The sequence below is a fragment of the Gallinula chloropus genome (assembly GCF_964237585.1).
Source record: "Gallinula chloropus genome assembly, chromosome: Z".
Classification (NCBI taxonomy): Eukaryota; Metazoa; Chordata; class Aves; order Gruiformes; family Rallidae; genus Gallinula; species Gallinula chloropus.
In genome coordinates this window covers 63,207,611-63,226,047 of record NC_140089.1, presented here as the reverse complement: position 1 = coordinate 63,226,047, position 18,437 = coordinate 63,207,611, and the positions used below count along the sequence as shown (strand labels likewise).

Genomic DNA, 18,437 nt, shown 5'->3' with positions numbered 1-18,437 from the left:
CTGAGCGGTTTGTACTTTGTTCATGCAGAAAGATGAGATGCTGAGGGAAAGCCGGAGGCAGGTAGGCTTTTTTCTTAGTCACTGTGACCAAGTGAGGTTATTCCTCAAAGGAAAGTTCTAAATTAGCCTATCTGAGGTCAGTCACATGGCCAAAACCATATGATTTCAAGCTGAAGAAGCTTGCTAGCTGGCTCATTAAGCTAAATTATGTTTCTTCTCACCAGAGGTAGATAAATCTTAATAAAGTGTTGTAAAACACAAGAGCTGTGCCTGGTTTGTGGCACAGGCAAGGCTGGCACCTGCTTACTGGTGCAGCAAAAATGGTTGCTCTGCAGATCCCACAGGAAGCCCAGGCTTTGCCTGACCCAGGTGCCCTGAGGCATGACCTTCCCTGTGCCTCGGCCCAGGGGTTGGGCAAAGCTCCTGAGCTCCAGAGAAATGCGAGGCGCAGGCTTGCGTGCCGTATGTGAGAGCCCAGGCTGCAGAAGAGAATTGTGGATGTGGGGCTGGGGGAAGGTGAAGGCTGCCTTCATCCTGCCTGCCCCTGCCCCTGCCCCTTACTTTTTAGGTGTGTGACTGCACTCATGAGAGTTGGGCAGGTGGGCGACTGGAGGGACAGGACAGCCGAGCCATGGCTGCAGTGGGTCCTATGGCCAATCCAGCTGTCTTCAGGGACCTGAGGCCTGCTTGCCCCCAGCCTGAGTTTGGGGAGGTGATGCTGGGCTGGCTACACAAAGCTCTCAACGTAGCTTCACATTGTCTGCCTGCTTTGCTGAGAAGCATCTCATTAGTTTTGCAAGAAGAGACTGGCTTTTCTTTAATGTTTTTGAAAACAATGATTATTAAAATTTTAAATCCCATTTGAATTCCAGTATCACTATCCAGCCACTACAGGCACCTTTCCTTTGAGTACCTAGCTAAGCACGCAAAAGTTTAAGAGACTCTGCTAGTATCTTTGTATAGTTTGCTATATATTCACGAGAGAACCGTAAACTTCATCTCCAGGCAATGCTTCTATAGACCTAGGTTTAACCCCAGTGTGAAAAAATAGCACTGAATGGAGCAGTGGCTTCTCCTTGGTGCTGCTCTTTGCTCAGTTTGGTTTTCACATTCTAGTCCAGAAGGCAGGGGAGAGGAAAGGAAAAAAAAACAAGCCATCTCGTTTCCTTAGAGTACAAATAGGAGGTACTACAAAGATAAAAGTATTTTGCTGAAAATAGCGGTAGGTCTTGATAACCAATCTTCAGGTTGGGAAATATTTTCACTGCTTTAACAGATCACATATTTTTGTGTGTTTGTATGGAGTCTGCTGCACCACTGATCTCGGTTTAGAAACTAAGCTAGAAAAAACTGGACCTAGAAGTCTACCCAGAATGGTTTAAAGTACCTAAAACATTTTCCTTTTTTTTTTTTTCCCCTCCACCACAATGTATCAGTTTGGCTCCTGAAAGATAATATACCTTTAGACAAGCCTGGCCTCTTAAAGAGTCTTGACATTTTAAAATATAATTTTGAAAGAATTTTTAGCCATAAAACTCAGTATCTATAAGGCAGAGCTATAAAAGCCTGCATATTTTAGTTTAACCATTTAATGAAAAATGTCCATATAGTTCACAGCAGATTTACAAATGTGTTTCATCTAGTCAGTGAAGTGCAAAAAAGTACCTCCTTTCAAAATATTTTACTACAGATAATATGCAAATAAAAATAGGGGAAAAAAGTGCTAAAGCAAAGTAAGAGATCTAAGTTGAATTTCAGACCTTCTGTTAGTACCATTTTTAGTGATAGGAGTACTATTTCATTTCTCACCCCTAGCTTGAATTTGAGTGATAGCAGAAATCTTCAGCATATGTTTAATTTCCTTGGACATTAAAGATGTGGTAACTAACAAGATGTATTACAATCTTTGCTGGGTAGAATTGCAGGTACCTCTTACAGTCAGCAAAGGTGCAGACAAAAAAAAGTGTCAAAATAAATTGAAAGAAAGTACAACTGGCACGAATAGACAGGTTTATTTCTCAGGTGACCTATAGGAAAAGCATGCAAGAAAAATATTCTTGGAATTATGCTGGAGGGGGGAATGTTTATTAGCACTCGTAGAGGCAGATAAAGCAATGTAGAAGTTTTCTGCCTCCCTCTCTATTCTTGTCCATCCAGGTCTGGGTTCTCAGTACTATGTGTTTTCAGCAGCTGTAAATCTTTATCCACATACATGCTATGCAATTATTCCAGTTATGCTAGCTGACCTGATTTTTGAACTTAAGAAATTTCTCACATTTTATGGTTTCTGGAAAACATGTCAGATTTGAGTGGTATCACTTTACAAATCCACAAGCTCGCTGCAGAATGCAGTCCACGAGAATGCATCTATTTCTGTTTGACAGTAAAAATCGTTAATTGTAAAAGAGAAAATAGAATAGCAAAATCACAGGTGTGACCATGTCAGAAAAGAAATATTAAGTCAGTGTCTTAAGTTGCAATGAATAAAAACTAGCTGTGATTTGAATGTAGTTCCCCAAGGCACCTTCAAGGGTCTGGAGCACAAATCCTGTGAGGAGCAGCTAAGGGAACTCGGGCTTTTTAGTCTTCAGAAAAAGAGGCTGAGGGGAGACCTTATTGCTCTCTAGAACTACTGGCAAGGAGAGGGTAGAGAGCTGGGGCTTGGTCTCTTCTCTCTGGTAACAGGCGATAGGATGAGAGGAAATGGTTTCAAACTGCACCAAGGGAGATTTAGGTTGGATATCAGGAAGAATTTCTTTACTGAAAGGGCAGCCAAGTACTGGAACAGGCTGCCTAGGGAAGTGGTGGAGTCATCATGCCTGGAGGTGTTTAAAAGGTGTGTAGATGTTGTGTTTGAGGACATGGTCTAGAGGTGGAGTAGGCAGGGTTAGGCCGTGGTTGGACTTGATGATCTTGAAGGTCTCTTCCAACCCAAGTCATTCTGTGATTCTATGATTCCTGTGTACATGGCTGGGTTATTGTCTTTGACAAAAAACACTCGGTGTTTAGGGAGGTTTCGGTATACAGGGCATTATAAAGGTGGCAGTGACAAAAAGCACCCTCTGGGAGCTGGACAGAAGTTTCTAAGTAAGTGCAGCTGTGTGGTAAAGGAAGCAGACTTCCACAGCTTGTGTTCGGCAGCATCATTTCCCATCAGTGGTAGCACTGGCTTCCATACCACCATATCCTCTTCTAGTAGGTAAGCAGAGTCTGAGGAAGGCCCCACACACTCGGGCAGTATAGACTTCAGTGTCTGGCTGAAACAGAGGTTTGAAAGGTTCAGTCTTTGCACCCTAACCTGTCTCCCACATGGTGATTGCTCTTTCCTGTTTATAAGCCAAAAAATTGAATTATTTAAACATATATATGAGAAGAAAGACACTGTGAGGAGCCAATAGTGATAAAATAGTTATAGATAATATGGCTCTGAAAGTCTAGTTAATTATTTTCCTTTTCTGTGTTTAGACCTCTGAGGTAAGCAGCAATGTCCTGCCTGCCATCTCTCTCTGAGTCGAAGGGAGCACTGTGGCAAGCCAGCGTGAGCAGGCTGCAAGCATCAAGCGAGGATGAGCTGGGAGAGCCTTGAGCCCAAGCCCTGTGGCACTACCTTCACTGCTGGCTGGGCACATGCTGCCCCTTCCATGAGGAGGAAAAAAACATACATGAGAACTTCCTAAGGACTGATATCTCTAGAATGTGTAACACACATACAAAAAACCCCAAAACCCAAAGACCCCAAATTCCTAACACAAAACCCAAAGCTGAACAGAGGCAAGGACAGTGAGTTTCCCAGGGTTACTATCAAATGCAGATAGATGTGAATATTTTTTTTGTGAGAGAACACAGAGCCAGATTTTCATTGCAGGTTGATTGTATCAGCTCTGACTTTGATGGAGTTACATTGCTGTGTGCAATGCATTTGAGTTTAGGGCCCTGTTTTAAATGTCAGGTCTGTTGCTTTTGAGAAGAGGGGCTCATTTGTGGTGCTACATGTACCACTATTACAAGGCTGGTAGCACAAAGATAAGGAAAATTTTTCCTAAAGACTTTGCCAAACCTTTTCACAGGTACTGTTTAAAAATGTCACCCACTTTTTCAACACCATTTCAGCATTTTTTCACTTTTCCAAATCCACCTGTTTGTTTAGAGGGAGAATAAGTATTTCACAGTTCAGCGTGATACTTCAGATCCGGTTTCTAATGGTCTCTGCCCCAGCAAGTCAGATATTACAACAGCCATACCTAGTTATTTTAATGCTCTCTAGTGTTGACTTGGATTATAGCACGCCATTTGTTCAGCTTCTCTTCACTAAACCGTTTCTATAGTACTTGCAAAGTGCAGAATGCCACTAAAAAGCATTTATGTGGGTCATTAACTTTAAGCATGTGAGAGCTCTCATTCATTTTTTTTTTTAAATTTGCTCAGTGTCTCAGCAAGATCAAACTGTGATCAGGTAAAAGACAGATTAAAATTGTCAATACAGAAAGGCCTTACACAGGAATTGACTTAAATACTGCACCTGGCACACTATGCCCTTCTCTTTCTTCCCCCAGCTCTTGGAGGTCCAGGGCAAAACCATAGGTGGTGATCTACTAGCTGTTTTGTATTCTCTACAATTCTGGATCCCATCCTAGGAAGAGAGAGATCCAGTGGCTTGATCAAGTATGCCTGAAGCAAAACATTATGCTCACAGTTGTGGCTAGGATTTGACTAACCAGGGAAACAGAGGTAACAGCCATCAGACCATACTTTGCAGTCAAGCTGCAGGGAGCAGGCTGTAAGGCAGACGCATGCTTGGTGTGAACCAATAGAATGCTTCCAGTGTGAACATGCCAATCCCAGCAAAACCCTTGCCACACTTAAGTACATAAACCTTCCCCTGTGAAATAAGTTACACCAATGAGAGCCACTATATGAGGTGTTTTGCCAACAGAAACCAGGCTGATGACAAATCCTGCCCTTGCCAATATTGCCACAACTCACTGCTGGCGTATCTGAAACATTAGCAAACTTTCCTACGCATGCTTGGCACCTGACACCTCATTGTCTCCAAATGTTATTTGGCACAAGCTTGTTGCTAGCTTGCTTCATACAGAAAATTATGTGGCTTAACCCTGACATTGTGGAAGAAGAAAACCAACAAAACTAAACCGAAGAGGAGAAAGTATGAGTGAAACAGCATGTAACATCAGCGGGTTTCATTTCTGCTGGTCAGATTTTCACTCCTTCCCCCTGAAACAAGGCATCATTCATTTTCTTCCTCAGTGCCGCAGTTTTGCATGGCTGGGTTCTGGTGTAGGTGGGGGAGGCTGCACAGGTGGCTTCCGCAAGAAGCAGCCAGAAGCTTTCTGCAGGCCCAACGGAGTAAACACCTGCCAATTCAAGGCCAGAGTCGTTGACGACCAAGGCCAAGCCCATCTACAATTGTCACAGTGCCTCTGGGAATCATATTTAGGAGCAAAAACCCGCAAGCAGCCACTTTTTGCCCCCAGGGAAGGGAATGAGAAGATGTAAGAAACTGTGCAGGCACCAAGGTCAGTGAAGAGAGGTGGAAGAATGAGGCGCTCCAGGTGCTAAAGAGAGATTCCCCTGCAGCCTATGGAGAAGACCACGGTGAAGCAGGCTGTCCCCGTGCAGCCCATGGATAATGACTGGGAGCAGAGATCTAACTCACAGCCTGTGGAGAGACAGACCCATGCCACAGCAGGTTTGATGGGGGACTTGTGACTCTGTCGGGGACCAGGCTGGAGCAGTCTGGGCCCCAGGGTCAGCATCCCATGGAAGGGAGCCATACTGAGGCAGCTGGTGAGGAGCTGAAGCCCCAACAGACAGGACTCACGTTGGAGGAGTTCATGCAGGACTGTCTCCCATGGATGGGACCCCACGGTGCAGCAGGGGAAGGGTGTGTGGAATGCCTCCTGTCCCCCCCCCTCCAGCTAAGAAGGAAAACAGCTTGTGAAGAACTGACCCAAACCCCCATTCCCCATTCCTTGCCTCTCCCTGTGCCACGATGTGGGGGTAAGGAGGGAGCAAAATCATGACTAAAGTCTGCTAAGAAGGAAGGGGTAGGGGGAAGTAGAGGTGTTTTAAGATCTGGCGAAGGAAAACAAATTGTGAGGAACTGATCGAAATCCCATTCTCCCAGTCCCTGCCCCTCCCCATGCCACAATGGGGAGGAAGAATGGAGCGAAATCATGACTAAACTGAAGCCTGCTGAGAAGGGGAGGGTGGAGGGAGGTACTTTAGGATCTGGTCGCACTTCTCATTATCCGACTCTGGTTTCACTCTGTGTGCAGTGTAGTGTAATAAATCAGCTGCTTTCTTTCCTTTATTCCGTGTTGAGTCTATTTTGCCCGTGGTGCTGATTGCAGAATGATCTCTCCCTGTCATTGTCTCAACTCCTAAGCCTCTCAATATATGTTTTCTCCCCCATTCAGTTGTAAAGGGGAGTGAGAGACTGACTTTGGTGGGCATTTGGCCTCCAGTCAGGGTCAAACCACCACACTCAGCTAGCACTGCAAGGGTGCATAAGGCATGAAGACAGAGTTAGCTTTTCCTGTTGGATTAAGCATGTCACTCCTGTTAACTACAGCATTACTCTGGTTCAGTTTCTGCAGGAGGCTACCATATTGCTGCTTTGCTGCACAGCCACGCTCAGCAGCTATAAGCAGTGGTGCAAATGCTGTTTGTACCTGAGGTTGGTTCCATAACCTGCTGCTGCTTGAGCAAATCCTGCCTTTCTTGCTATCAAAAACCATGGCAAAAGCAGACACTGAGGACTGTAGCGCTTACTGAGTGCACCCTCAGTAAGTTTGCAGATGACACCAAATTGTATGGGAGTGTCACTCTGCTGGAAGGCAGGAAGGCTCTGCAGAGGGACCTGGACAGGCTGGAGTGATGGGCAGAGGCCAACTTTACGGGGTTCAACAAGGCCAAGTGCTGGATCCTGCACTTTGGTCACAAGAACCCCAGGCAAAGCTACATGCTTGGGGCAGAGTAGCTGGAGAGCTCCCTGGAAGAAAAAGACCTGAGAGTGTTAATGGTCAGCCAGCTGAACATGAGCAGGCAGTGTGCCCAGGTGGCCAAGAAGGCCAAGGGCATCCTGGCCTGTATTAGGAATACTGTGACCAGCGGGAGTAGGGAAGCGATTATCCCATTATACTCAGCTCTAGGGAGGCTGCACCTCAAGTGCTGTGTCCAATTTTGGGCCCCTCACTACAAGAGGAACATCATGATGCTAGAGCATGTCCAGAGAAGGGCAAGGAAGCTGGTGAAGGGTCTGGAGCACAAATCCTGTGAGGAGCAGCTGAGGGAGCTGGGGCTTTTTAGTCTTAAGAAGGCTGAGAGGAGACCTTATTGCTCTCTAGAACTACTGGCAAGGTGCGGGTAGAGAGGTGGGGGTCAGTCTCTTCTCTCAGGTAACAAGTGATAGGATGAGAGGAAATGGTTTCAAATGGCACCAGGGAGAGTTAGGTTGGATATTAGGAAGAATTTCTTTACTGAAAAGACAGCTAAGTACTGCAACAGGCTGCCCAGGGAAGTGGTGGAGTCACCATCCCTGGAGGTGTTTAAAAGGCGTGTAGATGTTGTGTTTGAGGACATGGTCTAGAGGTGGAGTAGGCAGGGTTAGGCTGTGGTTGGACTTGATGATCTTGAAGGTCTCTTCCAACTTAAGTGATTCTGTGATTCCAACTAACTGGTTGCACAGAAGTGCCAAATGCAGTAAGACTTGGGCTGACGTTGCCTTGGTATGAGACTCCTCCAGTCATGTAGCAGTTTACTTATTTTTGCAATCTAATCAGGCTGAAACCTCAATGAAACAGAAACAGAAAACAGAGGTGTAACACTAGCTGTGGGATCTTAAAAGAAGGAATAACTGTTAATGCTTCATTTGCTATGGAAAGCTCATATTTGTTGTAGCAAGTGTGCTGTGTGGCAATTGACTTGTAAATCACCACTCCATATTGTAGCACAAATGCACAAAGAACTGCATTCCAACAGCTTGATGTTCAGGTGGGCACCAGTGATGAGTAGCATTCCAACAAGGGGTCAGTACTGGGCCAGGCACTGTTTAACGTCTTCGTTGCTGACAGGAGCAGTGGGACCGAGTGCACCCTCAGCAATGTTGCCAATGACACCAAGCCTTGTGGTGTAGTCGACATGCTGGAGCAAAGGGATACCATCCAGCGGGACCCTGGCAGGCTAGAGGTGAATCATGGCCAGTAAGGCCAAGTGCAAGGTCCTGCACATGAGTCAGGGCAAGCCCAAGAACAACTACAGGCTGGGCAGAGGATGGATTGAGGAGCAGCCCTGAGGAGGACTTGGTGGATGTTGGTGGAAGCTCAGCATGACCCAGCAATGTGCGCTTGCAGCCCAGAAAGCCAATCACGTCCTGGGTTGCATCAAAAGCAGCATGGCCAGTAGGTTGAGGGCGGAGGTTCTGTCCCTCTATTTCTCTCTCATTAGACCCTACCTGGAGTGCTGCATCCAGCTCTGGAGTCTGAGTACACCTTTTTTTTTTTTTCTGGAGAGCCATTCAATGTTGCTTTAATGTGAAATTTTTTGGTGAAACTGTGAAAATCACCACATTTATAACCAAGACATCTAGCATACAGTAATGGTAGGAACATGAGAAGAAAAGCTAGTTCTAGCTGCTGAGAATTATGACCACCATGTACCAGTCAGCTGGTTTTCAGTTGCTCACATTCCTAAGGCCATACAGGCTGTTATGAAGTGGAATATATAATGTAAAATAAATAGTTTCAGTGTCCAAGATGCAAAATAATGGCAAGAAAATGAAGATTACAAATAATTCCAGAAATGACAAATGGGAAAAAAAAAAAAGCCTGGATATTTTCCATTTTCTTCAGGAAGTTACCGGATAGATGAACCGGTCCTGTAAGGAAGAATTTAATCATAGAATCATATAATTGTAGAATGGCATGGGTTGGAAAGGACCCCAAGGATCATAGAGCTCCAATCAACCTGGTACAGTTCAAAATCCTAAAATGGAATTTCATAAACCCCCTGCAATAAACTGAACTAAGAATGCAAAAGATTTGTCTGAAAACAAGTTTATTTGAAAACCACTCAAAACCAGTGTTAAGCAATTATTATCCCCTCTACATTAACCGATATACATATACTGTATATATACATACACAGTTATAATTTGAATTGTGCATTCCTATAATAAATCCATAGAACTGTGTATTGTACAACAGCTTGGTTTTAAGTTTTGCATTTCTTGGATAAAATACAGATTGTTTTTTTGTTCTCTCCAAAATTGTCAAAATAATACGCAGTGTCAGACACATCACCTCAGTGCACCACTAATAATTTCCTGTAGATGCTGTTATTCACATTAGTCGAGCATGTGGCCCTTCTGCTACTGGTGGACACGGACTGGCCACTGCTGTTAGTACTGGTAGGATCAAAAGTCTTCTTACAACTGCAGAGACTGAAAAGTTGTCTTCGATACTGAGAAGAAGCATAGTAGTATATAAGGGGGTCAATGCAACAGCTAATGGTGCTGATACAAACACAGAGCAGGTAGGCAAAGTAGAGATAGTCTAAGCTGTTGTCATAAGTAAAATGGATATAATGAATTAATAGGAGGGTGTTTGTTGGTCCAAAGCAAATAACAAAAACAGAAAAAACAGCTACACACAAGAGCAAGGCACGTGTCTTCTTATTTTGTTTTTCAACAATGGTAGAAGAACTAAGACATCGAATGATACAGACGTAGCAGACAGTAGAAATTATAAACGGGATTACAAAAAACACAGAGGAGAAGATAGAGAAGAAGTGGAGGTAAAAGCTGCGAATTTCAGATTCTCTCAGCACATCGTGGCAAGTGGTTATGTTTAACTTGGATATTTCCATCGTTTGCTCTCTGATGAGAAAAGGTATAACCCCACTTATTGCTAAAAGCCATATGATGAAACAAACCAGCACGGCACGGGTTAATGTTCGCCACCCAAGAGACTGCATGGGATACACCACTGCTAAGAAGCGATCAAAGCTGATGCCTGTCATAAGCATTATCGAACAATACATGTTGCAGTAGAAGGCAGCAGTGATGAAACGGCACATCTGAGGCCCAAAAACCCAGTTGTTTCCAGAAAAGTGATAAACAATCTTAAAAGGGAGCACGCTTACAAACAGGACATCTGCAAGGGCCAAATTCAGCATGTACACTACAGCTGGCTTTTCAATTTTCATCTTTTTCAGAAACACGAGTATCGCTGTAATGTTCAGAGGGAGACTCACAACAAGCACTAAGGTGTAAACTGAAGGAACAAAACGTGTCAGCCATGGACTAGTGAGGTATCCTGCTGTCTGCACTGACACTGTTCGTTGCTCCCCCATGAACAATCCAGTCACATTGGAGGCTCCTGATCCATCTTCCAGGTCACTTGGAATAAAACTTTCAACATGTATACGGTCTGGAAATACGGAATCCGAGAACATGAAAGTTCTGACCTGTGGAAAGCTGCTGTTATGTGGGGAAGCTGAAAAATAAGAAAGCATTAAGATTAATAAGCAAATATTTACATACTATGGGGAAGTGAAAATATCTTTCAAAAAAGAAAGCCAAGATCATATTAGCAGGTGTACAATGTCAATTCCTGATTCAAAGTGCAGACAGACCGCAGATGTCAGTCCGGCCCTTTTAATTTTAGCTCCCATTACAAAGTTGGGTAAGATGTCCTTATTTGTCTCCTATCTCATAGCTTGAAAGCTTTTTATGGTGGGGGCACTTATCTGCACTTCAGGACCCAATCTCATCTATGTTCTGTTTAGGCTTCTTTAACAACAGTAAATTTGCCACCCTTGAAGTGCCTTTGCCAAACCCTTCCTACAGTTTGTAAGCAATGATATGCTGGGATAAAGACCAGTATTCATACACTGCATTCTCATTAGAAGCACTCATCACCAAAATCACAGAGAGTTAAAAAGTGCAATTGAGACATCAAGTTACTGAACTATTTCTGTGTGCTCTGTAGGTATCTTACTCAATGCGATGGGCCCCATCAAGACAGATGGAACAAGTCTGCATGCAGTTTTCAAGGTGGACCTGGACCAACCGTTTGCTTATATGAGACAGGTAGCCACAGGTTGCACTGAAGCGCTTCCCCAGTTGGACTTGTCCTACCCCACAGCATGCATCATCCAGGACGGTGTGTGCTCAGTGTGCCCTCGGGGCACTTCTGAAACCTGCCACTAGTGTTTCCTCTACAGCGGTGTCTTCTGTGGCACGGTTCGGTGACTGCCACTGAGAAGAAGAGCGTGAGGACAGGGTATCTGTGCTTTTTGAATGTTAGGTATTCAGCATTACAAAGTCTGAAATGTGTGGAATGGGGTTATTCATGTAAAAAAACCCCAAAGCCCAGACAACCAAAAGAGCTGCTTTAGGCATTGTTTCAGAAAAGTTGTTTTGGAGACATATTTTTTAAGACTGTAATTTTCAGCTTCAGTTTAATCGAATTAGGGGCTGATAGAAGTGAGAAGGCTACTACTATTTAAGTAAAAAATAATCTTCTTAGCTGTGCAACTGATCCTCTATTGAATCCCAGACAACTAAACCAGAAATGAAGGCGTGTTAGCTAAAATCTGAGCTGAAACTACACAGCCATGATTCACCTGTCTACGATACTGCTCAATAGGAGCAATTATTTGTTCCACATTAATTCAAACCAATTTTTTATATGCAGATGAGAACAGAAGCACCTGAAGGAAGCAGATGGCAGACAGGAACAGCTGTAGCTTTAAGCAGGCAGTCGCCTCCCTTTGTGAACAGGCTGTGCAAGAAGGGCCCTGCCCAGATTGAAATCTGGTCAAATTTAAGACTTGAATGTGGGGGGACATCAGAGGAGCAGTAGGGGAATTTGGGGGTGCTTTTAAAGCTGCTGTGCTTTAAGTATCACGCTGCGTCACCACAGTGTTCTGGGGGAACAAGTGGACAAAAAAAGAGGATGTGTTTGAAATGATTTTTGTATGCAAAGTGATTCTTGGAGCTAACTTATTTACATCTTCCTTAGATGAAAAGATTTAAGAGTCACTGCTCTGCTCCACTATAAAATGTTTCTAAACGCAGAATCCTATTAAAATTATTCAGGACAAAAAAATATCATAAATAAAATTTATCTTGGTGAAAACAGTATGTTTTTTGTATAAGCAAAGACTTCTTAAGTTCAGAGTTGAACTCAACTTTCATGCTGTTAACACCTCCACGCTGTGTCCATGCTCAGTCCACATCATCATCTTGAACTTAGATGACATGAGCCAGTTCTACAGAAAAACACGAGACCTGAAACTTGCTATTAGTTTGGATTTGATAATATATACAATGGGAATTTAAACTTTCTTGATGAAATTCAATTTAATTGTAACTTAATAGACATATAGCCATGTGTCAGATCTTTCCCTTGCCAAGCTACCTGTATGTCTGTATGACACAGTGTTTGTGTATTGTCAGAAAAGAACAATGGTGAACTCCATGCTTTCTGAAACAGAAAGGAAGGTACTTACTGCCCTGAGGTTCTGGACTCCTATTGTGTCAGTGTTTATTTGAAAAAGCTAATGGCTGGAGATTTATTCACAGAAGGGAGGATTAAATGATGTCTTATTATTTAAAAAGCTCTTAACAAACCTTGGCAACAAATAAAGGTCAGTACCAGGAAACCAGTATTACCTAAAAGCAGGGATAGTACAGGAGAGCCAATACAGTAGCTCTACGAGAAGATTTTAAAGCTACTCTTGCAGCTATACCTTAATCCATTAGATGTTCCTTTCTGGCTGTTTTAACGCTGTAGATACGATTCATCTAAACCACATTTCACTACATCTTAAGTAATTTTTAATAACACAATCTCTTAGGAAAGTAGAGGTAAAGTTTGTATAATGATCATACATATCTTGTCTTTGCTTGTCTGTCATCCGACCCTTTGGGAAGCGGTCAGACCTGGTGGATCACTATTTTTAAGAGTATTACTGACATGACAGAGTTAACAGCTGTATTGAAGTACTCATAAAATACAAACAGGTATAAAAGAACAGGACTAAGAAACTAAGAACACAGAAAGAGTGGGATAAAGCCCTGAGGTTTTGTCCTGTGGTGTGCAGTCAGGTCACTTGAACATACAGTCTTTGCTTCCAGTAAGGACTTCGAAAGGCAAAAATTAACAGAGAATTAGAATGGTACTCAAACTGCCTGAAGGCTTCTTTCAGTGCCTGTGGTCTTTGCAGAGATCCTCCAGCAAGAGGACAGAGAAATGATGTAGTAAGATCAGTAGGTTTGGGGTCGCTTGATTCTGATGATCTGTACTCTGCTGTTGCCCATCAAGTACTACATACTGTAAGTCTGAGGACTGGCATGTGCATATCCTGCTTATGTGAAAGACAATTTTAGTCTTTTTTTTTTTTTACACAGAGCTATTTTGATTTCCTTTTATGTCTACTTTCATATGCAAGGGGCTACTGCACATACTGTTCTGTGAAAGAAGTAGAGAGCAAAAAATGTAACAGCTTCAACTAAACTCTTGAGCTCCAGAAGAAAATGTCTAACTATTTCTGTGGACCCATAAAGATGGACCCAGACAGACAGGGTGTTACAAACCAGCAATGTTCATGTCCCAGGGGATATTGCTGTGAGGCTCCTAATCAGGCCAATTAAGTATGTTCCCTGTGTGCTGCCAGACAACAGTTAATACTGATTTCTGGGTGCTACTGATGACAGATGCACCAGTACTCTGGCTTATAACAAATGTCTGCTTCCCTTATCTCACCTTTGTATAACCTGCACTGATAAGCATCTAGAATCTAATCAGTGGCCCACAAATTATGTACTCAGGGGCAGAATGTGTAGTGCGTGCCAGGCACGTTTATGTACAAAGCAAGACACAATCTTGTATGGCAGGTGACAATTATTTGCTTTTTTAAAAACAAACACTGCAGTGGCTCGAAAAAAATCTTTAGCCCACACCTTCTTTTATACAGAATTTGTTACTGTATTATATGAGTGATCTAGTCATCACTTGAACACCATTTCCCTGAAGTATTCTTTGCTTGCTCCTTTTCTGCTTTCCTTTCTCAGATTATGTCACCACAGGCGCTGGCTTCAAGACATGGTAACATCTCTCTATCTGGCTACTGGTGTCCCAAGGCAGGAAGGTCAGCTAGCCACCTCTGCAGCACCTGATCAGCTCATCTTCAAGCACCCAGTGCCAGCCCACTGCCAAGCTATTGCTTCTTCACCTGCCCACAGGACCAGGCCAGGTCAGTAATGTGGTAACTGTGGATACTGGAGGACCTAGGGCAAAGCTGGGGAGAAGCTGCAAGGTGCAAGGGATGAGCAGACCTGGGGATACAGCACTGCACGGGTTATGGGAATGGAGTACATTGTGGTGGAAACCAGGAGTAACCTGGGATGGTGGGGAAATGGTTGTTATTTACAGTGATAGCAAGCACAAGGAGAGCAGAAGATGTGTTCAGATGGCTGGGCTTTGAGTTCTACTGCACATGAAGTAACTAGTTTGAATTTTTCTTTTCCTAGTGATGTAATATAGCAACTATTTCAATCATGCTTTTTTTAAGGAAACAGCAACTAGTGTAATTCAGGGTGCTCATTAATGGAGACTGTAATTGCAAAACTCAAAACAAGTTTGAGTATTTCCACAAACTGGAAGAGTAGCACCCAACAGTACACTCTTTCAAGCACTAACATGTGCAGTTTGTCTTTTACACCACTGCAGCCTTTCCTTTTTTTTTTAATAAGGCCACTTTCCTCTGACGCCCAATATGAACACGACTGTGTGATGTCTTCACTCCCACTTGTCCTTGTGCCAACTTGTTGTTTAGACAAAATTTGCCCTCTCTGATACTTCCCTCTCAGCATAACCACAAACATGAGCTGTGTCCCCTTTCCAAGGTATGCCACAGTCTGAAATTTCCCTTCAGCTGTTCCCCTAATCATCACTGTTGTGTATTGGAGGACTGGGCACCTCATGGGGCTGAACTGTTTGCACAGCAACACTGTGAACATTATGCGACTGAAAGCAATGTTAAACTGAATTTTTCAGAAAAAAAACCCATTGCTAATCTCTAAATGCATAAACTTGCCTTTTGTACTGTTGCACCTCTACCAGAAACTGGGAGGTCACATGCATGTATGGCTTCTCTTATCTTCCTTCCCTGCCTGCTGCAGTATCAGACAAGCCCCGAGCTAGATGGATCGATGTTCTCACCAGTTACAGCACTAATGTTGATATCAGTGCTATTTCTAGTTGAATAACCATAAAGGTCATCTACTTGGGGTGGCATTCCGAGCTACTTGGTGTTGGCAGGTCTTCCAAACTCGAACCATCCTTCACCATCAATGGCCTTGCCTGTGGCATCGTGCCTTTCTCAGACATTCCAGATCTGTGACACTTCCCTTATTCAAAGAAGCAGTTCTCAAAGAAATCTGTCAGACGGTGCTCTATCCAGGCTAACGTTTAAGTTTCAGCCTGTTCTCTCGCTGCTGCTATGAGAACAAACCTCGGGCAACGTCTCTTAGTGCCAAGGAAGACTCGCCCCTAAGCTCGGACTAGGACTTCAAAGCGGGAGACCCCTGACCTGGCTCCGTGCATCCCAACGATGCTCTGCGCGGGTGCGTGTTTGGGTATTTTCCCCTGCCAAGGCGCACGGCCCCGGCCCCGCTGCCCTCGCAAACTCGCCGGACGGCCGGGCTCCTCGTTCAGCGCCTGCCGGGCCGCCTGGCCACCGCGTCCCGGGGCAGCCCGGCCGGGACGGCAGCGCTCAGGCCCCGCAGGGCTGGGGGACGCCCTGCCGCCCGTCCCGTCCCGTCCCCCGGCAGCTCCCCGCGCGGGGCGGGGGCGAACACTCACCGATGCGGGTCGCGGTGGCGGGCGGTGGGCGCGGGCAGCCCAGGAGCGCCAGGGCGCAGAGCAGCGCGGGCAGCGCCCGCGGCCCCATGGCCACCGCGCCGGGCGGGCTGGGGGGCGTCGGGCCGGGCCGGGCCGCGGAGAGCTCCCTCCGCTCCGTCGGTCTGTCCAGCGCGGGGGGACGCGAGTGCAGTCGAGTTGCGGCCGCTGGCAACCGGGAGGCTGAGGCTGGGGCTGGCGAGGCTTCCTCCGGCAGTGGGGAAGGCGGGGGCGCCTTCCTGCCGTGCAGCTTCCCCCCACGCAAGAGGGGCAGGGGAGCGGGAGGAGGAGGGAGGGGGCCGCTCCCTTCGGCGGGGAGGCGGGGAGGAGAGCCCGGCCTCGGTGGCTGCGGGAGGGAAGGGCAGAGCTTGTGGCCCCTGCAGCCCCCGGGGGGCTGCAGGAGGTGGGCGGGCAGGAGGTGCAGAACAAAGGGGTATTCTCCCAGGGAGTTATTCTAAGATAGGTTTGCCAGATTTGCTTTGCACAGCCCAAACTGCTAATGCCCCGCAGAGGCACGCTTACAGGGCTGCTTGAAGTGTCTGGATTTTCATAATTGAAAGATCATGCTTATTCAGAAAAGCTCCTTAATATATAATTCTGCTTTGTATCACGTCGACAACATCAAAGCTTGCTTGTGGTGCATGGGCTCAGTAAGGTGACTGCGCCACTAATACCGGACAACCTAGAAGTGACTTGTTGCCCAGCTCTGCAGTCCTCGTGCCTGTTCATGCAAGACCCTGAGGAAGCAGTGCCAGTCCTGAACTCCAGCAGCACATGGAAAGCTTGTTCTGTCCTTCAGTGCTGCTCATGAACAAAGAGCTGTCTGAACTGAAAACAATACGAAAGCTGCAGAGGAAGGTATTTGGGAAACTTTGTGGCTGTTACTTAGAACCATAGAATCACAGACTGGTCTAGGTTGGATCGTAAAGTTCCAACTCCCTGCTACAGGCAGGGCCACCAACCTCCAGGCATGATCCAGACCAGGTTGCCCAGGGCCCCATCCAGCCTGCCTTGAACACACCCAGGGATGGTGCATCCACCGGGTCTCTGGGCAGCCAGTTCCAGCACCTCACCACTCTCTCTGTAAAGCGCTTCCCCCTAATATCTAATCCAAACCTTTCCTCCTTTAGTTTTAATCCATTTCCCCTTGTCCTGCCATTGTCTACCCTTTTAAAAAGTTGATTCCCCTCCCATTTCTCTGCTCCCTTCAGGTACTGAAGGCTGCAATGAGGTCCCCCCGCAGCCTTCTCTAGGCTGAACAAGCCCAGCTCCCTCAGCCTCTCTTCGTAAGGGAGGTGGTCCGGCTCTCAAATTTAGGCTTTTTTCTTTGAAAATATTTACTCCACTGGTGGTTTCAGTGCTTTGTGTATCTCAGGCCTGTGACACATGCCAAAGCTTTGCAAGTGGATTGTTGGTGTGCTAGGGTATGCCTTCCATCCTGGGGGGAAATCAAGAGTCAAAACTATGGAAAATCCATACTTCTGATGCAAATGCTGGTTCCCAGTTCTGTGTCTCCATAATGTTCTTCCCGCAGTCCTTCCATCTGCTGCATTCATAGTACTGCTAGTTCTGGCTCCAGTTTGTGTAGAGTGAGGTCAAGTAATAAAAGTTTTACAGCTGAACAGCCTTTCTACAGCTCTGCAGCTCCCAAACACACTAGACAACTCCCACAAGACACTTTCTACTTGAACTATTTTAAATCTGTTTAGAAAATACTTTAATCAGATATAATTTCATGTATTTGGGAAGAGAAAGTGAAGCTGTACTTGGGCATTCCTGTGGTCTCACAGCTCTATAAACATACCCAAAGGTAACACTTAAAACCCAGAATCTGAACAGCAGACTTTCTTAAAATAAACATATATTTGTGAATGTTATACCTTGGAAAATAATACATTTTCACTATTTGTATTGTTTAGGTTTCAAGAACTCTCAGGCAGTGAGCCAGCGTGTGTGGGATAAATCAGTCTGCAGAGCCTGTGAAAGATATGGAGGGAAACTCTGCAGGGAGTGCTTTAGCTGCAGATATAAGGGACAGTCATATGCCTGTGTTGTCTTCATAAAATGAGATTACTATAAATTGAGTGAATATATTAAAAATAAAAAACAACTCTTCACAAACCTGTTTGTTAAATTTCTTGTCTGTATATGGGAATCAAATCTATTTTTTGTATCCTGTACTTACACAAGTCAGTTTGCTACTTTTTCTCTAGATTGTCATGGAGGTAAAGTGGAGATTGCCATGGAGTTTGTGAATCATAGAATCTTAGAATCTTTAAGGTTGGAAAAGAACAGTAGGATCATCAAGTAAACTGTCCATCCAATACCACCACGTCAACTAAACCATGTCCTGGAGTGCCACACCCACATATTTTTTGAACACCTCCAGGGATGGTGACTCCACCACCTCTCTAGGCAGCCGGTTCCAGTAACTGAACACTCTCAATGAAGAAATTTTCCCAAATATCCAATCTAAACTATCCCTGGCATAACTTGAGCCCATTTCCTCTT

At 45.0% G+C, this 18,437-nt stretch overlaps 1 protein-coding gene across 1 annotated transcript; it reads right to left on the bottom strand.

Annotated features, from left to right (window-relative positions):
- Nucleotides 1–9,321: 9,321 nt before the first annotated feature.
- Nucleotides 9,322–10,392, bottom strand: F2R (coagulation factor II thrombin receptor; the record flags this gene model as incomplete). The annotated part of the gene is made up of 1 exon (XM_084278693.1): nt 9,322–10,392. Exon 1 carries the CDS (start codon nt 10,369–10,371, stop codon nt 9,322–9,324), a length of 1,050 nt encoding a protein of 349 aa, XP_084134819.1. The 5' UTR covers nt 10,372–10,392.
- Between the last annotated feature and the right edge of the window lie 8,045 nt (nt 10,393–18,437).